This window comes from Sinocyclocheilus anshuiensis, unplaced genomic scaffold (genome assembly GCF_001515605.1).
Source record: "Sinocyclocheilus anshuiensis isolate Anshui unplaced genomic scaffold, SAMN03320099.WGS_v1.1 scaffold536, whole genome shotgun sequence".
In the NCBI taxonomy this organism is placed as follows: domain Eukaryota; kingdom Metazoa; phylum Chordata; class Actinopteri; order Cypriniformes; family Cyprinidae; genus Sinocyclocheilus; species Sinocyclocheilus anshuiensis.
The window spans coordinates 2954681-2975938 of record NW_015557179.1 but is presented as its reverse complement, the minus strand read 5'-3'; the positions used below and the strand labels follow the sequence as shown (position 1 = coordinate 2975938).

Below are 21258 nucleotides of genomic sequence, written 5' to 3'. Positions count from 1 at the left end.
AATATAAAATAAATAATTTGAAGCTCATATTGACAAGGAATGATCTTTAAAGAGTCTCTGTTGCACTCTCTGCATTCATCCAGGCATGGTATATGGCAGTCTCCACTTTATTACCTTTGACGGGAATGAGTATACCTTCAAAGGATTGGGGGAGTATGTTATAGTCCGTCTCTCCTCCAGCACGGGATCAAACATCTTCACCCTGCAGGGACAAACAGCAGTTCTAGTGGTCAACAGGCAGCCCAAACTGGTGCCTGCTCTGGTACGATTAGCCGCCTTCTATCAGGGTGCTGGAAAGGTGAGTCTGACATCTCAGATAAAATATATATCTATGTGCATAAATGAGATGTAAAGTTGTGAAATGATTTCTCGAAAGGTGGAGTGGCAATGTGCTGAATCTGGTGATGGACTTAAGGTTTTGGTTAATGATGAGGTCATTCCTGTGTCTGTTGGTAAGAAGATTTTCAAGGTTTTCACATGCTCATGCAAAGAAATAATAATGTTGTCCTCCTATTTACAACACTAGTCAAAGAAAACCTTTTCTTTTATTATTACTGTTTCGCATATTTTAGAATAATAAGTCATCATACCTATGAAATAACACAAATGGACATATGCCATACTATAAGCATCCTGGGTTTTAAAGGAATTTTCATGTTTCCATGCTCTTGTTCAATGCTTTTTCTTCACTATCCGATACAACTCATCCATTTAAGTCTTAGTTTTGTAAAGAAATTCATATGTGTAAACTGCCTTTGACTGGTTGTATATGAAATCTTAATGATAAATAAGTAATTAACAGACCTAAAAGACTAAACGGGGTGTTTTGAAAGGCATTACATCTTGACTGTGTCTGAAAATGTATAGGCCTACTCTCCAAGTAGGTACTTTTTTTATAATTACTTTGCAACCATTAAAAAACTGTGTTGTATATATACTAGGGCTGGGTTTTGACACAAATTCCACGATGCGATTCGATTACCAATTTGATTCGATTCGATTCAATACCGATTATTTTGGATTTATATCAGGTACAGTACATGCCAAATGTTCTCAAGGAAAAAAAAATCTCTCAACTAATGCTGTAAAATATACATGAGAGTCAGTTGGTACTACATTACTATAATATTGAAGGTTAAAATTAATTAAGTTTTTACAATAATAAAGTTACAGTTACATAATAATATTTCTACATCAATTCATTTTTTTTTTTTAAATATAAACATTTAAATGGTGTCAAACTTGATGGATTTATTCAAACATAAATTAAACATTGAAGAACAGTAAAAAATATAATGAATATGTTATATGGTGCATTTAGCAACATTCCCCTCTCTACAGTTTATTTTTATATACTATAAATATAATAATATATACTATAAATGTGTGTAGAATTTTATCTGGACTACATTCGCCATGTTGCCATAGTCGGGGAACCTACCAGCGTCAGTTGCTTTGCTTCACTGCCATTCACAAATCCTTTCCCTTGTGGCCGCATGGGATAGTATCGATTTAGTCACATTCAGATGTGCACTTCAGAATCTCGCTGGAAATAGTACATCATCTGGGCATTTCAGCAACTGTTTTATGAATACTGTGAATTCGGACATATTGCTCCTTTCACATGCTGTTTTTTGCCTACTGTATAGTACCAAAGACTGTAGAATACTGCAACCAAAATACAATATTGTGAAAAGTTGTAAAAATGTTTTGTGTTTGCTGGGTAGGGAAGTATGCGATTTCTGATGTTACTGAGCGGCCTTTGCTGTTTTGACAGGAGTGGTGCACGTAAATGAGCGGGGTTTTGCGGTGCGCTGTACCTCTATGAGCCGCTGTGCAGTGGTGTACGGCGAGGGCCTGTATGTGATCGTATGGAGAGGTGATGCTGGGAGGCTGAGTGCTCTGGTGGAGGTCCCGCAGAGGTTCTACAACCGTACACTGGGTTTGCTGGGACTCTGGAGCTCCAACAGGACCGATGACTTCCTGCTTTCCAATGGCCGTATGGTGCCTTCTCTAAACAACAACGTCCCCTCTGAACAGAGTCTGCTTCCCTTTGGACAGTCATGTACAGGATATGGATTTTTAAGTTGTTCTCTTTCTTTTAACTTACCTTCGGCTGTTTAGTCATGTTTATTTTGTGCTGAAACTGGTATTAATGTGGAGGAGATTATTAGTTCACATGCGCTACGCGCTGCTGCGTCTGTTGAACTAAGGCGCTACTGCGATCTGTCACTCCACATTAAACAGCGCCAACACGGCATTTGCGAGGGCCTGTATGTGATCGTATGGAGAGGTGATGCTGGGAGGCTGAGTGCTCTGGTGGAGGTCCCGCAGAGGTTCTACAACCGTACACTGGGTTTGCTGGGACTCTGGAGCTCCAACAGGACCGATGACTTCCTGCTTTCCAATGGCCGTATGGTGCCTTCTCTAAACAACAACGTCCCCTCTGAACAGAGTCTGCTTCCCTTTGGACAGTCATGTGCGTGTACTCTTCAACTGAATTCAGTAGTCTATTAGTGAGAAAATGTTAAATATTGTAGAAACTGCTGTAACACTTTATTTAAAGGTCCAGTTCTCGCTATTAACAGGTTGTTTTTTAGCTTGCATATTACTGGTATATTGGCTGTTTATTAGTACTTATAAAGCACATATTAATGCCTTATTCTGCATGACCATATTCTACATTCCTTAATCCCATACTCCATACCTAAACTTAACAACTACCTTACTAACTATTAATAATCAGCAATTTTGGAGTTTGTTCAGGGAAACTGCACTTGCAGATGATATAATATTTAAAAAAATGAAAGGCCACTTTCATAATTACGTTTCTTAACACACTTAAGTATACTTTCAAAAATTGCACTTTGTCAATGTTAAATTAAAGGTTTTACTTTCAAGTGCAGCTTAAATTATTATGTTTTAATAATATTTTGTCACACTTTAAAGCACACTTATTTTGTTGTGTTACCTAACATACTAAACCAAATGTAAAGTTCTTAATTATAAGTTTAACTGTGGTGTTATTTGATATTGCATTTAAAATTAAAATATTTTAAATTTACCAAGCTGCAACTTCTTCATTACAAATGTATTTAAATACATGACATAGAAGTTTCAACAGTAATTACTTTTGATATTTTAGTTTACCATAAATGTTTGTCAGTACATTCAGCAGTACATTCTAACCGTATTTCAAAGACAATAGAAGTAATTATGAAATTGCATATACAGATGTACCTAAGCCCTACTTGTGGGTCAAAAAAGGCACTCTTAAGTTCAACTAATTGCATTTAATATAAGGTTAAACTATAATACATTTTCATTTTCATTTAATTTTAAATTTAATTTAATTAAAAAATATCCTCATGTGTACTTCTTTTTCACAAGGGTATGCATTTTCCATTATTATGAACTGGCATCATTTGATCAAATAGTCTGGAAGAAATATGTACAGGATTCCTGTTAACCAATCCTATAATGGAATCCTGTAAGAATTCCTACTGGATAAATCGGACTTATGCAAAATAGTTTAGATTATTTCTTACTGTATTGTACTGGAATAATATGTTATTATTCCAGTACAATATTGTGTTATAGGAGTTATAAGAGTTTTAAATTCCTGAGAAAGTTCCTTGTGATGTACTACAGGAGCATTTTATCCTTTGAGGAATCATAATAGACCTATTAGAAACAGGGTGTTCTTAAATGTATAGTTTTTGTTTTGTTCTTTGTTAAACAAATCCCAATCCAGTCTATAAATAAGGGGGGAAAAAGAATATTGTATTAATTTAAGATTTCTTTACTGGTCACTCTATTTATTGTTTCTTCTGTGTCTGGTTGTTTTCCACAGGGGCTGTTCCTGTTCCTGAGAGTCTTCTGTTGTCAGAGCCTCCTAGTGCTCCATTCAGTCCTGTCATGACAGAGCAACTGATGTCCTCAGTGAGCCCAGACTTGCTGGCCAGACACAGTCAGACCTGCCAGGGCCACATGCAGTGTGTGCATGACATCCTGGCCACAGGAAACACAAGCCTCGGCCAGGATGTTCAGAAAGACCAGCAGCAACTTCAGACCCGAGCACAAATTTACGGTTAGCTGGTCATCCACATCAACCTTCATCTAATGCACAAAAATATCTTGACCTAAAATAAAAACTTAAAACAACTAAAAATACACTACCGTTCAAAAGCTTGAGGCCGGTAAAATATTTGAATGTTTTTGAAAGATGTTTCTCATGCTCACCAAGGCTGCATTTATTTGTTAAAAAATACAGTAAAAACAGTAATATTGTTTTAATATTTTAATTTTTAATATTTTAATATATTTTAAACTGAAATGTATTTCTGTGATGACAAAGCTGAATTTTCAGCATCATTACTCCAGTCTTCAGTGTCACATGATCCTTCAGAAATCATTCTAATATACTGATTTGCTGCTCAAGACACATTTTTTTTATTATTATCAATGTGAAAACAGTTGTCCTAATGTATTGTGGAAACCGCAATATAAATACACTATTTTCAGGATTCTTGACAAATATAACATTCAAAGGAACAGCATTTATTTTAAAATAGAATTATTTTATATTTCATTCATTTTAAATGTATTTAGTGTCACTTTTGATTAATTTAATGCAAAAGTAGCAGTTTCTTAAAAATGCTACTGTATGTTATGCTTATCACAAAGGAAAGAAAAAAAAGAAATTTTAATGTCAGCTGTTTCTAATGAGATTAATTGGAGAGCAAATTGGGAGTTCACTTATGTCTACTGCATCTTAGATTATCCTCCTGAAAAAATAGACTTGAGTTCAGAAGACACCTTAACAATGTTTCAAACTTGTGCTCAGATTTGCCAAGATTAGAAAAGAGATCTCAATATGAACTCATTCATATTCAATTCTTCTCATTTGTGTGTAATAATTGTGAGTGATAAAATATTCCTCTTAGTAGTCACAGTATAATTGTTCATTCATTCATTCATTCATTCATTCACGGTCTCTAGGACATTTTAACAGTTCCCTCCCTTTGCTTTTGCTTGTGTTCAACAGGAAACCTGCCACCCATTGTGGCAGAGCCATTTGTTATCATGTGTAAAGTCAATAGTACCGTTAGAGTTCAGTTCAAGGCTCAGGATCCAAACAGAGACCAAATCACCTTCTCCCTGGGCTTACCACGCTCTCCACGGGTCACCATCGGCAGCAGTAAGATTTACTGCAAAGCATCCTATTTATAAACTTAGCCTGCTTACAATGTAATAAGCACATGTCCCTGAGATCATCTGACAGATCTATGTCTAAAGTATAATCCTCTGTTAACTGTAAAGCCTGTAAATCTAATGCCATGCTATACATTTTGGTGCATTCATTTTTCACGATTGGTTTATTTATGTCCTGAAGGTGATGGTATCCTCGTGTGGAGCCCTTCTGGTATTCAGTCAGTCAATCTGACAATTCAAGTGAGCGATCAAACATCCAGTTCCGTGATCACCCCTGTTCTGCAGCTCTGTAACTGTATGAATGGAGGAAGCTGCCAGTACAACAGTGTGGTGGAGAACCATCTGCAGGGAAAGTTTCAGGTAAACATGCAGAGAAACTTTAGATTTAAATTGGTTGTGATGATACCACCAGTTGGCAAAATACAGTAAAACTATAAAAATGCAGTAATATTGTAATTTAAAATATTTTATTCTATTTGAATATATTTTAAAATGTAATTTATTAATATGACGTCAAAGCTGAATTTTCAGCATCAGTGCTGCAGTCTTCAGTGGCACATGATCCTTCAGAAATCGTTCTAATATCATGATTTGCTGCTCAAGAAACATTTCTTATTATCACCAATGCTGAAAACACATGTGCTGCTTAATATTTATATACATCAGGAATTCTTGATGAATAGAAATGTTAAAAAAGAGCAGGATTTATTTGAAATAGAAATCTTTTTTTAACATTATAAATGTGAAATGTCTCATTTATTTATGTGATTTAATGCATACTTGCGGAATAAAAGTATTAATTACCTTTTTTTTTTATTTAATGACACAAACTGTAGTGTATATATGATGTAAAAATCAAAAACTGATTAGTTAATTATTATAGTGTAAAATATTTAACAAAAAACAATGTTTTTTAATGCATTTTAATTTAATAATTTAAATTAATTAGCTACAGCTTTATTTAGAACGTACAAGTCATGAGGTGAATTTTATGTTAATCAGTGTTCATTTGTGTTCAGTTGTGTACAGTGGTGTTGTGTATAAAGACATGTAATGCTTCCTGAACATAGACAAACATGTTTTTCTGTTGGTCTACATCTAGGTTGTGGGATGTCTTTGTCCACTGGGTTTCAGTGGCAAGTACTGTGATAACAGAGCAGATGTTTGTAAAGGAAAACCCTGTTTTCCTGGTGTGGAATGCATAAGACAGAAAGAAGGAGACCCCTTAACATGTGGACCGTGCCCTCCTCCGACTGTAAACCAGGGCAAACAAGGATACAAGTGCTTTGAAAATGGTCAGTAGTTATTTAAAAGGCACACTTATTTTGCTATTTTTCATTGTAACAGCTTCAAATGCAGATTTTAGAGCCGTAATAGTCATAAACAAAAGTTTGTCTAACCCTGTCCCACAGACTTCTGCCTCCCTCCGTTCCCCTTCCCCTGTCATGAGATGGCAGACTGCACCAGCACTGGCTACAATTACACATGTAAATGTAAGCGTGGCTACAGTGGCGATGGAAAAGATTGCGAAGGTATGCAACAAGAATGCACATGCTAGCAGTCACTCTCTGAGACACACTTGCAGTCACGCATGCTTTATTTCACCCACAGATATTGATGAGTGTCTGGACCCCTCAGCCTGTCCGAATGCCAAGTTTGAATGTGTGAACATGCTGGGATCAGTGCGCTGCTCATGCCGTTATCAGAAGACCAGAGATACTGACGACTGTGGTAAGTGATTTTACTTTCACAACTGATCAACATGACTTCAACTTTACATTTACTGTACACAGGTAACTGATTGAAGAAACAAAGATTTTGAATCTTTCATTCGGTTAAACCAATTACTTCATAACACGATTGACTGTTTTATTCATTTTTTTGTTTTATTTCACTTTTGTTTTATTTTTATTTTTTTTAGGTGAATCTGCTAATCCCACAGGTGAGACTGTGTTTATTTATTTGCTTTGAATGATATAGGTTTCATTAGGGAGTGATTTGTAAGAACAAACAAACAAAAAGAAAGAAAAAAGAAAGAAAGAAAAGGGGGAGGGGATATTTGAATGTCATCATTGAATTTTTAATTAAGAAATGTAGACAATGTACATATACAGTGTAATTCATATACAATGAATAGTAAAAATATGTAAAATAATTGTTTAAATTGAATCAACAAAATTAAATGTGACCCTTAACTTGTTTATTATACATTTATTTATATAATTTAAAGGACTCATGAACTGTTAAGATAAATAAGCTGTCAAACATTTTGAACACATTTCAGCCATCTCTCCTGACAAATGATCGTACTGACAAATTATGTATTATTTTCATTCCATCTTAGTCCAGGATAAGTTGTAATGTTGTGCACATTTTACTAGGCTGCTTATGACTCTGAAAACAAACTCTGTAAAACAAGATATGTGTCAGTGACAGTGCATTGCTCTGACTATAGATAATCTTGACCAGGGGCGGCATTGCCGTATGGCAGAGTATAGCAGTTGCCATACACTAGCCCAGTCTGGTGTGCCGTGGAAAATTATCCAAACTTCATATCTCTATTATATTCCGTTATTATTATTTTAAATCAGAGGGTTTTACAAATATTTAACCCATGATAAGCATTAAAAAGTGCTTGTCAGTAAAACTTCGTAACGCCATTGTATCCTCAAACTGTCAGCGAAACCTCGTAACTTCACCCCACCTCCATTCAGATTGACGTGCCGCGCACAGCCTGGAGGAGACAGATCTCCGCTTGTTCGTAATGCAAGGGTAAATAAATAACTGATGTTTGAATAAGTACAGCGTTTTCTTTTTCAAACACTATGTCTGTAAAGGCTAATATTTTTTGTGTGTTTGAAGAGTAGAGAAGTAGGCTATTTGCCGTCTAGTTGTAGCCAATATACTTTTGTATGTTTTAAATATCCTGTGCATATAGCGCTTCATCGTTTATATCATGAGATTTTGTCCAAGTGTATTAAACAACAAGAAAAACTAAGCGCCCATTTAACTACAATAAACGTTATATAACCTGTAAAAGTTGAAGAAAGTGATAAATGCGATGCACATGCTGCCTCAGATGCGGTCGTTCTACTGACAGACAAAACACAGATCTCTGTCATTCGCTGGTCAAAAACGCCATTTGAGCTTGATTTTCATGTAATGTTAAGTGCAAGTATCTAATACAATACCAACACTGATGATGCAGTGTTTAATTATTTAAATGTTTTTCCCCTTCTACCCCCCCGCGCCATGCTCTATGGTTGTGTGAAACACCACCACTGATCTTGACTGATGTAAAACTGTTGACCTGCCATTTATAAACACTCAGAAGAATCTGTTGCATGTTTTATGCTGGTAATGAAACTTGCATCACCATATACTGTCTATAATGGGATCTGCAACCCTACTGACCAGACAAGACCATATAAAAATATAGCTACAAGCAGCAATTAAGGGGCCAAGCCAACAGAGGCAGAATGAGGAGCAATCATGGCAGGGAGGATCAGACCAAATGAAACAATGTGTAATTAAATACATTTTAAGGTAATTATACTCAAACTGGGCAGAAAAATCATAAAGTCAATCATTAGTTGTCACGAACCCGGTTCGTGGCCTTCCGGCCGATTGCCACTAGAGGTCATTCGACCATTACATTGACTCTCACACTACACAGACTGTTACATGTACACGCACACAGCTGAATTCACTGATCACACAGCCGTCACTAATCACACGCTCACCTGAGAGCCATTACACACTCTATTTAACACTCTCTCAGTTCAGGTCGCCATGTATTGTTCTGCGTTTATCACTCATCTAGCGATAGCTGCATTACTGAGCCTAGTGTCTTGTTTTCCTTGTTTTCTTCGTCTTGCCTTGTCTGTTTCCCCATGTTCTGATCACTGCCTGTGTACCTGGATTATCCCTCGAGTCTCGCCCAATTGGATACTGTTCACCCCTGCCTGGACCTTTGCCTTTTACCTGGATTATCCCTCTTGCCTTGCCATCAATATACCTGTTTGCCATTTTCTGACCTATGCCTGTTTTTGACCACGTCTCTGTTAATAAAGCCTTGCAGATGGATCCGCACGCTTCCTGTGTTCCCTCCGGAACATTAGTAATATGATTTAATTGTTCATCAGTTTTGACCAATAGGTGGCACTGTTACCAAATTGATGAGGCACGGTCAGTGTGAAGTGACAATGGCACACATAAAGTTTGGTGTCAGCATGTCAAAGCTTTGCAGAGATAAGCCTCAGATGCAGTATGGATCATGCCATCAAATTTGTTGATGTGGTAAATGAAAACCTGATGTTCTGAGCCAAATTTGGTGAAAATTGGACCAATGGTCTAGGAGGAGTAAAAAAAATAATGAAAAAAATTGGTCAAAATGGCAGACAGGAATTTCGGCCAAGCATGATCCAAGGAATATATCAAGACAAGTCTCATGACAATAGACAAAACTATTAAAAAGTTACTAGTGTTTTTTTTTTATTCATTAAGTTTTGACCACAAGGTAGCGGTTAAGTACCTTAAGGGCATGGTGCCGATAACACATTCCAAGTTTCAGAACGATACCCCAATGCATTCTTAAAATATAGCATTTTTTTGTCATAATTCAAAATGGCCGACATGTAAAAAGACCAGTCTTGTGATTTTTGGCCAAACCGTTCTGAAGTTATGAGCAAAAATAGCCATTTTTCATTTTTGCACTGTGCAGGTATCCTCAGATAATGGTTATCATAACACACACCAAGTTTGGTCTGAATACGTTAAAGCATTACGGAGATATTGCCTCACATCCACTTTGGTGAGCTCTTCAACAAATTAGTTCACATGTTATTCAGAAACCGTTTGACTGATCAACTTGATTTCAATGTTTTGTTAGACAAAATCAGACGAATGGTCTAGAAGGAGTTTGAAAAAATAGTTTTTTTTTTAAATTCAAAATGGTGGAAAAAAATTAACGATGGAAAATGACTTTATAGGGTGCATTCGTCTTGAGCCAAGGAATCAGAGGAAACAAGAATTTTGTTTCTAGCACTTTACAGTACAAAGGTTATTAGTGTTACAAATGAGGCTCCCGCACTACGTCTCTCACACCACCAGAGGGAGCCTTCACCCGAGTATTACAACGTTTTAAAGAAGTATTCGAACATTCAGCTGGAGGAAGGAGCGCAGGGGAGCAGCTTCTGACTCTGAGTCAAGGAGGAGGAACGGCAGCCGAATATGCTCTCACCTTCCGTACACTCGCTGCTCAAACTGAGTGGGTGAAGGATACATTAAAGATGCTTTTTCGGCGGGGATTGAATTTGGATTTGCAAGCTGAGCTAGCCTGTCGCGATGAGGGGAGAACTCTAAATGAATTCATTGACTTAACGATTCAAATTGATAACCTGGTGCGCTCACGCTGACCCGCTCGAACAACGCAACTCACACCATCGTTTCCCGCTACCAGCCCGCAGCTAATTCAAGAACGGTGAGTTCACTCGTCCAGCACAAATATTCCACTTCCTGTGTCAGAATTCCAGTAAAATTGTTTATCGGCAGCAAGATTGTGTCAGTTGAGGCTTTATTAGACTCTGGGGCAGCGGGCAATTTTATGTCTAATGAGTTCGCTCGCGAACATCACCTCGCTCTAACCCCATGTACTTCTCATTTGGCAGTGGAGGCGCTAGATGGCAGACCTCTCGGAGGGGGAAGAATCACTAACATCAACCGATGAATTACAGATGCAAATCGGCGTACTTCACCACGAGACCATCAAATATTATGTCATTAGTTCTCCAAATCATCCTCTGATCCTCGGTCTACCCTGGCTACGTAGACACTATCCATCTATCTCTTGGAGGGAGGGTGAAATCACACAGTGGAGCCCTGCCTGTCACAATCACTGTCTCACTCACGACTCACCAATACCAGTCAGCACCATCAGCCTCACTGAGGAGAACCCAGAGATTCCCGGACTTCCCCTTGAGTATGCTGATCTTTCTGAGGCATTCAGCAAAGTAAAGGCCTCTCGACTTCCTCCTCACCGCTCCTGTGACTGCTCTATCGAGCTAATACCTGGCAGCATACCTCCCAAGGGTAGAATATTCCCTTTGTCTCAACCCGAGTCAGAAGCCATGAAGAAATATATTGAAGAGGAACTAACAAAAGGCTTTATCAGACCTGGGAGGGGTATGGTCCGGAGGAACGGTCCTGGGTCAACGCTAGGGACATTCTCGACCCCTCACTCACGGAGGAGTTTCATAGGACACACCCGGAAAAACCGGCCCCTCGACCACGAGGTAGACCCTGGCGTCGCTTGCCTCCTCGCGTCAGGAGCCGCTCGTAGGGTGGGGGCTCTGTTACAAATGAGGCTCCCGCACTACGTCTCTCGCACCACCAGAGGGAGCCTTCACCCGAGTATTAACCACATCATTCGGACTCAATTTCCCATCAGCCTTCATACCTGGAACTGATCACCCTGCACCTGTCTTCAATTATCTCACACACTCACACACCTATTTAAGGCACTCTTATCTGCTCTTCAGTGTGAAGTCTTGATTTGCCCCGGTGATCATTTCTGAGCGTTTTCTGTTATTCTACCTGCCTGTGTATTGACCTGGACTGTTTATTTCGTTTTCTGATTCTTGCTGCCAGCCCCGACCGCTTTAGCCTGTTCATCTACTGTGTTTGCTCGCCGCCGGCCCCGATTCTCTGCTCGTTCTCTGGATTACGTCTACTGTTGATTATCCTATACTACTACTGTTTACTGCCCTGCCTTGTACTGCTTTTGTCTAATAAACTGCAGATGGATCCTCAAGCTACTGACTCGTCACAATTAGCACAAACATGAGTGCAAATTTGGACAAGTGGTAGAGCTAGAGGGTTTGAGTTAGAGACTCCAAATGTGGTGTAATTCATGTTCAGACTGTCCTTTATCTCTGTGCCAAGTTTCACAACTTTTACCATATGGTTCTATGGGCTGCCATAGACATAGAAGAAGAAGAAGAAGAAGAAGAAGAAGAAGAACACTACCAGATAAAGGGGCCAAGCACCCAGGGTGAAAAAAAATGAACGACCTGAAGAGGGGATATCAAAAGCAGGGAAAACTGCCCCCATATCCTCACTTGCAAATCGCACCCTGGATTTAATATTTTAGGAGAAACCAACAAAAATTTATTTTTTTTCTTCAGGATGGAATGTTTTTAACGTGTCCATGGGCTGGGGAAAGCAGACGTCAGCACCAGGACTGAGTAAGGTCAGGGCATGTATCTGAGATGTGAAAATGTGCATGTCATGGCATGTCATTAACATTACAGCTCACATTAACTTCTGCATTCTCTACAGCTGCAGAAGATCCTGTCAATGGGTTTCCAGAACAAGTTCTACAACGCCACTGATACAGCTCCTGATTCAGCATCAGCAGGCGGGCAGAATGAGTACAGGATCAATGTGTCCAGTGACACGCCGCACTGGTATGTCATGGACTACCTGACCCGAGTCAGTCAGTACTACGGCATCCGTTCAGCCTCTGTGGACGGTAAGAAAATGTACTATAATATTTTATTTTCGCTTATTACATGACTCTGTGTAATGCTTGATTTTGATTGGCCAATCATAGCTTTATATATAATCAAAAGTGCATGTGAGATCAAACCTGATATTAAGACCAACAGTCATATTGCCCATAGGTCTTCAACCTTGGGGATCCTTGGGACCCACTGTCCTGCAAAGTTTATTTCCAACCTGCTTCAGCACACCTGGCCTGTGACTTTTCAAGTGATCTTGAAGACCTTGATTAGCTGATTCAGGTGTGTTTGATTAGGGTTGGAGCTGAACTCTGCAGGACAGTGGGTCCCCAGGAGCAGGGTTGAAGACCTATGATATTGCCAATTATTTTGTCTATTTTTGCTCTGCCAATGAAAACTATTCGAATCAAAACCAACCGCTGCATATGATAGTAGAGCAACTGATAGTAGTTTTGTTTCTGAATGAATCAGTATTGTTTAATGATTTAATAACTCTCTCATAAAATATCACTTGTTTTGTCCCTGAATGAATCTGTTATTTTTTATTCTTTTTTTTTTTTATATTATTATATTATTATTGGTAGTAGTATTATTATTGTTATTATTATTATTATTATTATTATTAATAAATATGTCCAGTGAATGGGTGACTCATTCATAAAGACTGTTCTTGAATGAATCAGTGTTTTTGAATGAGTCATTTAATGAATGATTCAATAACGTATTCATATAGAAAATCACTTATTTTGTTCCTTAATTAATGATTCACTGACCCACTCAGTCAAGACAGTCCCTTGGTTTGTTCTTGAATGAAACAGTGTTTTTGAACAAATCCTTGAGTGATTAAGTCAATGACTCACTAATAAAGACAGTCACTTGGCACCACCTACTGGTGTAAAAATGTAACCTGCAGTAAGACTCAATGAAAAATCCCCACCACTAACACACACACTGACAGTCTATCTGGAACACAGGCAACAAACAGTATAAACAGTGAAAGCATCAGTGCTGTTGTACTGAATATCAGCCCTCTTGAAGCACTATTCAACCAATTATATTTGGGGACTGCAATTAACTGTTACATATAAGACATTAACCTCTAATTCCTGTTTATGAATTCTTAAGTTCTACTCCTTGTCTTTAGAATTTGTATTCCTTGTTTTCATTAGACCTTGACGAGTGTAAGACAAATGAGGCTCCGTGTTCAAAAACAGCCCTGTGTGTCAACACCTACGGGGGCTACAGGTGTGTGTGCAATGGCACTGATCTAAAGGAAGAATCACAGTCATGCATATTAGGTAAGAGCATCCCCAGAAAACAGTGTTCATGCTCAGTGTGAGTCTGGTCATTACATTTTTCATAAAAATTATTTTTTTCCTCAGACTGGAACAGCGTTAACCGCACAGACATGTCGGGTGCTCAGACTACGGAAGATAAGAAGTCACTAATTTTGGGGCTGGTCCTGGGAATTGGTATTCCCCTCCTGTTGCTGCTGTTGCTGGCGGCCCTCGCCTGCTTCTGCTGCTGCTCACGCAAGAAAACCATCTCTGGGGAGTGAGTGTCCTGATCACACATACAATGACATTTACAGTATCTGGATGGTTGCATGCTTGATCTTAACGCTCTCTTTCGCTCTCCATCAAGTATTCCTCATCTGCTGCCCGAGTACATTCAAGAGCAGTTCAACCCTCCGTTCAACTTTGACGACCCCTCTCTGCACTACATCACCCACGTCAGCCCGCGTATCCTTGACAACCTCACACCTCAACAGAAGCGCCGGTATCGATAACACAGGCCCTGTGCGGTTCATGCAGCATCAGTGCAGATGTACATTGTGTTTAAAATTGATCTCAGTATTATATTATTTATATTAAACAGAGACTGCTGACTTTTAGTCATGTGTGAAAGTGAAAGAACACTAAACACATGCAAAAGAATCATGGAGCGATCTGTGAGCAACAAGCTCTGCTGAATTATTGCCTGCAGTTAATTGAAGATACTAACCCTTGTGAAGAACATAATGTACATATGCAGTGTTCTAAACAAATTTCAACAAAATTATCAGTTGACACACATTAGTTGCACTTCTCTGGCACTGACCTTAAACAACAAAGCTACCGTTTAAAGATGTTAATGCAAGAGGAGAAACATCTGAACACCAGTTGCAGGTATTGCTTGAAATATGGTTAAATTTAAGGAACATTAGGCACGTTTTAGTACCTCTCAAAATTTTATAAGGTCTGGGTGCATTATAGTAATAACAATAGTGGTAAAATGTGCTTTAATGTTATGAAATAATGTCAAATACCACAGCAATGGTCCTATAATGCATTTTCCCCCTTAGTTTGGCGGCGAAATATGGCATTCTTCAAGGAATTTCAAATAATGGTCAATAAGATCTTACACATAAGTGAAATAGTTTCTCTGTATCTATGGTCAGAATTATCCTCTTGAAAAAAAAAAAGAAACTGAATATATGTACATTATGCTGTCTATAAGCAAACATATATGGCACCATCAAACCCACTCAAACACTTTGTCTTAAAATACTTAGTAATGGTTATGATATTTTTATACCCACTAGTACTTTTTCCTCAAATAAAATAAAATAAAAATAACTTCTGGATACTACTAGATAGTTCTTTTTTTTAAACTGAATGTGTGAGGAAACATGATTTTTACAGCATGCAGTGGGTTCTAAAAGTATGAGACCACTAGTGAATATACTTCTATTTTTCATACTTTTCTAATATAAATAATATTATTAGTTTTTATTACAAATTGTATTACTAGCATAACAATTTGAGTAAAATGTATTTTTCGTAAATGTCTTAAATTAATACTTTCATTCTGCTATATCAGGGTTTCCACAAAAATATTAAGCAGCACAACTGTTTTCAACACTGATAATAATAAGAAATGTTTCCTGAGCAAATCAGCATATTAGAATGATTTTGAAGGATCATGTGACACTGAAGACTAGAATAGTAATGCTGAAAATGTAGCTTTGGAATAAATTGCATGTTATATGCATGGCTGCTGGTTTTATGTACAGAATTACTGTTTAAATATTAGTGTTGTGGAAGTGTACTATGTACTTTCCACCACTGGGAGGCAGCAGCATATTTCTGTAATGTGGAAAGCAGACAGTCAATCACAAGAGGCACCAGGCAGACACCTGCACTTCTCTCTATGCAGTGTGTGTGTGTGTGTGTTTGTGTGTGTGTGTGTGTGTGTGTGTGTGTGGTTGGTTGGTGGTGCCTGCAAGATGAGATCATCAGAGTTGTTTGCAGCCCTGCACTGCAGAGGAAGTCCCACACAGGGAGAGGGGGTCAAGGGCAGGGCAGCAGTCATACATACACTTTCCTTTCTCCCTCTCTTTATACCACAGCACTTCTCTCAATCATCGTTATCGCTCTCCCTTCTCACCCTCTCCTACACTAATTGTTGTCATAAACCTTTCAGTTGTTTTTCCCCATCAGCCCCTCACCTACTACCGTCTCTTTGCTTTCATTTTTCTCTGGAAATCTTGTTTCTTTCTCTGTTTAAAAACCCTGCGGATTATTTCTTCAGGTAGCACCCTTATTCTGGCTTTAGGAATGAATTCTGGGTGTTAATGCATAGTGCAGTTCTTTTGTGTCACAAAGCAGATTTGGACTTTTCAGAAATGTTCAACATAGTATACACTCATAAAAATAAAGGCGGTTTTTGTAGCAAGAACCGTTTTGGTTCCACAAAGAACCTTTCAGTGAGCAGTTCTTTGAAAAAAAATGAACCATTTTTGTCATAGTGTGAATAATATTTTAATAATCTGAAGAACATTTAAGGTCTCTGAGACCCCAAACAAAAGTAATATGTTTCCTTGCAGGTTGTTTGAAGTGAGTTATTGAGTTATCTACTTGGTTCTTCAATTTCATGTATGATATTTGAGCCTTTAATAAACCCTTGGGGTCTCTGAGTCCCCAAAAACAACATGAGCTTCTCATCCTGATCACACATACAATGACATTTACAGTATCTGGATGGTTGCATGCTTGATCTTAACTCTCTCTTTCTCTCTCCATCAAGTATTCCTCATCTGCTGCCCGAGTACATTCAGGAGCAATTCAACCCTCCGTTCAACTTTGACGACCCCTCTCTGCACTACATCACCCACGTCAGCCCGCGTATCCTTGACAACCTCACACCTCAACAGAAGCGCCGGTACCGATAACACAGGCCCTGTGCGGTTCATGCAGCATCAGTGCAGATGTATATATCTGTACATTTGTGTGATCTCAATATGATATTATTTATATTAAAAAGAGACTGCTGACTTTTAGTCATGTGTGAAAGTGAAAGAGCACCAGACATGCAAAAGAAACATGGCGCGATCTGTGAGCAACAAGTTCTGCTGAATTATTGCCGCAGTTATTTGAAGATACTAACTCTTGTGAAGAAAATAATGTGCATATGTATGCATTACAGTAATAAAAATAGTGGTAAAATATGCTTTAATGTTATGAAATAATGTCAAATACCACAAAAAAAAACACCTTAGTTTGGGGGTGAAATATGGCATTCTTCAAGGAATTTGAAATAATGGTCAATAAGATCTTACACATAAGTGAAATGTTTCTCTGGTCAGAATTATCCTCTTGAAAGCAAAGCAGCTGAATGTATGTACAGTATGTTGTCTATAAGCAAACATATGGCACCATCAAACCCACTCAAACACTTTTTCTTAAAATACTTAGCAATGGTTATGATATTTCTATACCCACTACGTTTTTCCTCAAATAAAATAAAATAAAAATCATCAATGCCATGGGATCAGTTTGAATTCAAATCAAATGCATTTATTCATCTTTTATATTTAAGGTCTCTGAGACCCCAAACAAAAGTCATATGTTTCCTTGCAGGTTGTTTGAAGTGAGTTATTGAGTTATCTACTTGGTTCTTCAATTTCAAGTATGATATTTGAGCCTTTAATAAATCCTTGGGGTCTCTGAGTCCCCCAAAACAACATGATCTTCTCACTTTCATGAGAGCAGAAATATCCTTTTACATGTAAATATGTCATTGTATTGTATAACTTGAGAGGTGTAACCTGGGTGGACGACTGTCACTTAGCTATGTTCCAGCTTTGCAGGTTACCTGGAAACAACTGGCTTCTATACACAACCCTTTTTTCCATTCAGATAAGACTTGTTGACATCCATTCTCTCTTATTCCATTTGTAGTGACATTGTTTAATGGCATGAAGTAATGTCAGCTGGGGATCAAAATTGATGCCTAGTTGAATCTGCATTTGCCACACAGAAGCAGTAAACTCTTAAAAGAAAGAGCTATTGGCTGCCCTTATGGTCCTGCCATTGGACTCTGCACTTTGCATGTGTTTATCTCCCAGCCATAAAACAATAAAGTTTAGGATGTGAACTAAGCTCTTTCATGCTCCGGTCTTATCTCCCCTTTACGTCATTTCTGCAAGCCCTTGACTTGCTTTTTGCCAACAGTTTAATCCAGAGTTGGGCTCTGAGAAATGCTGAGTACAGCTTTTCAATCTAAGTGTAACAGAGCACTTAAGAAACTGCATGAATTCAACAGCATCTGGCTGTAAATCTTCACCAAACTCAAGGGTGAAAGTACTTATGCTGTTTTAAACGGCCCACATCGCTATTGGATGCAAACGAGCTTAATAGCATTAATAGACTCTCACAACTCAGCAGACATAAAGTATCGATAACAAAAAGTATGTTTTTGTACGAAGCCCAGCACATGAGATGTAGGAAAATAAATATAAATTGTAGACAAAAATTAAGAATTATTTTCCACGACTTATTTATTTGTGGCCATGTTGTAGTAATTTGTTTGATTGTTTTAGTTCAATCATGGTCACATTGTAGTAATTGGTCCTTTTTTTTTTTGTTAAATCATAGCTATGTTGTACTACTTTGTTCCCTCGTGTTAAATTAACATTAATATTTATGCATTCGGCAGACTCTTTTATTCAAAGCTTCTTACATTGCATTCAAGGTACACATGCATTCAAGGAACGGTGTACCTAAAACAAATTAACAAATTAATAAGCTATGGGAAATAATTCTTCATTTGTGGACACAATGCCTTGATTTTCCCCCAAATGTCAAGTGAGGGGGACATTGAGAAATTGTACCATGGTATTCTTGGAGTAGCATGTAAATACAATACTACATGGATATTTTAATCAAAAATACCATGCTATTACGTCTGACACAACCAATGTTTTCATAAGAGCTGAGTAAGCGGCTCGTCAGAGCTAAATTAATGTCCATGTTGTAGTAATTCATTCCCTCATTTTAGTTAAATCGTGGCTACATTGTACTAATTTGTTCCTTCATTTTAATTTAGTTACTGTAAGTTGTGGCCATGATTTAAGTAAAAAGAGGAAAAAAATAGTACAATGTGACCACAATGTACCTAAACCAAGGGAACAAATTAACAAGTCAAAGGAACAAATTCTTAATTCATGGACATGATATCTTATTTTTGTCCCCTGTATGGCATGAGTGGGGCTCTGACCATGCCCGGGGCAAACTCCAGGCACGATACAGTGAGTGCCTGAAGATCCCCTATCCTCTTCAGCGAGGATATGGCGAGTAAGAAGATCGTCTTCAGTGTGAGAAGCTTGCCAGAGATAGCTTAAATGGGTTCGAAAGGAGCATTGCACAAAGCCTCCAGAACCACCGCCAGGTCCCATGAGGGCACCTTGGTGAGCTGTACTGGCCTCGGCCTCCGGGTGCCACGGAGGAAACGTGTAACTAACGGGTGTCTTCCCAATGACTGACAACTAGAAGGGCCTGGTAAGCAGTTATGGCCGCCACGTAAACCTTCAGAGTGGAGGGAGATAACCCTGCAGTGAAGCGCTCCTGCAGAAACTCCAGAAATGTACCAACTGGGCAGTTGACTGGGTCTTGCAGTCGCTGTCCGCACCAAGAAGTGAAAAGTTTCCACTTCAAGGCATACAGTTTCCTCGTGGCGGGAGCTCTGGACTGGAGTATGGTCTCAACAACCAAGTAACTAAATAAGTGGCTACATTGTACTAATTAATTCCCTCATTTTAAGTTGTGGCTATGATTAACTAAAACGAGGGAACACATTAATAAGTCATGGGAAAGTATTGTTAATTTGTGGCCATAATGGATTGTTTTTTGTCCTTTGTATTTGTGAGATGAGTATATAAATATGCTATGTGAATATTTAATCATCTAGTACCTTGGAATTACCATCTGATACCACCACTGTACGTTCTTGTAGAGCTTAACATCTTCATACACCCCTGAAAACCAACTCTATCCCCTCCAGCATTGTCAGGCTTCATAAATTAAAGACAACACAACCTCCAGTTACACAGGCGGACATCTACACCCAGACACCTGCTCTGGCCTCAGTATCCACTCCTACAAGCCCTTTGATGAAGACTCCTGAAGTGAACAGACCTGAGCATGCCTCACAGTTCTCAACATTTGCCCTTAAGAGGAGAAATCCACAGTGTCGTTCCTGTAAAGAGGTGTTCTGCGATGTCTTTTGAGTGCCTGACCCTGTGTAGACTTGCCTTGACTTGCTTAGAAATGCTCAAGGTATGAGAAGTCTAATAAAGATCTGGAATGTTCTGTGGCAGATAAGGCTTCCCTTCCTTGAAGTGGCTTGGTTCTGCATGTTTCACAAGAGAAGAGCCAAGCACCGAGCAGATAAATGGGCTTGAAAAAAACATGGAAGAGTGAGTCATTTCACGAGAACAACACATTTAGAGAAGTATATACATAAACGCCTTGCCTTCACACTCCATTCCACCTATGGTACCATCGCTCATACACTATACCCAAAACTACTGGGAAAACATGTCATGCAGGTTTACGTTCAAACATGTTCACTGCCAGTGTTGGGAGTAACGCATTACAAAAGTAATAATATTACAGTAGTGTATTACGTTTTGCTGTAACGCAGTAATATAACGCATTACTAATAAAATTTGGGTAATATTATTACTCGTTACAATCTCAGTAACGCAAGTTATAACAACATATTTTAACTAAATTAAGTGGTGAATTTACCAACACCGCAAAACAGCACCAGAGAAAAAACTCCGCGGGTAAAATAGTTTGTCTATCTTCTGTTGCTGGATTTATGGTTGAGATGACTGCAGAGACGGATTCTACATTTGTGAGATGGACCCACTCTTGTTATTTTCAGTTCATCGGAGAAAAGGATACGAATGGTTCTCAATATGTGCGACACCAAACTCTCAACATGGAGAAATAGCAGGAGGAAAACCTGGAAACACCTGGACTGGTGCCACTAACACTAAGCTATCGGAGAGAGCTGCGGGATCGGAGAAGTGAAAAAATACGGCGAACGAGCGCAGCGCAGACAAGAAAAATTCAGTTGAACTAAAAATAACAAAATTTGTTTTTATTAAATCATAGTATTATAATGAATATGCGAAATATTTGACTTAAATAGCCTAATTAACAGATTAACAAAACGAAAGGAAAAGACTGAGAGA

The 21258-nt window shown here is 38.4% G+C and overlaps 1 protein-coding gene across 1 annotated transcript in view; it reads left to right on the top strand.

The window, feature by feature from the left end:
• Window positions 1-16866, top strand: part of LOC107678514 (mucin-like protein) — a 28331-nt gene extending 11465 nt beyond the window's left edge. The window contains exons 8-23 of the mRNA XM_016473789.1: window positions 84-298; window positions 377-452; window positions 1778-2065; window positions 3854-4090; window positions 5048-5200; window positions 5396-5574; window positions 6317-6509; window positions 6627-6746; window positions 6826-6945; window positions 7136-7156; window positions 12399-12463; window positions 12553-12745; window positions 13904-14032; window positions 14117-14288; window positions 14379-14561; window positions 16803-16866. Of these exons, the coding sequence (XP_016329275.1) occupies window positions 84-298; window positions 377-452; window positions 1778-2065; window positions 3854-4090; window positions 5048-5200; window positions 5396-5574; window positions 6317-6509; window positions 6627-6746; window positions 6826-6945; window positions 7136-7156; window positions 12399-12463; window positions 12553-12745; window positions 13904-14032; window positions 14117-14288; window positions 14379-14523 (2306 nt within the window). The 3' untranslated portion in view covers window positions 14524-14561; window positions 16803-16866. The remainder of the gene's footprint in view (window positions 1-83; window positions 299-376; window positions 453-1777; window positions 2066-3853; window positions 4091-5047; window positions 5201-5395; window positions 5575-6316; window positions 6510-6626; window positions 6747-6825; window positions 6946-7135; window positions 7157-12398; window positions 12464-12552; window positions 12746-13903; window positions 14033-14116; window positions 14289-14378; window positions 14562-16802) is intronic.
• The last annotated feature ends 4392 nt before the right edge of the window (window positions 16867-21258 follow it).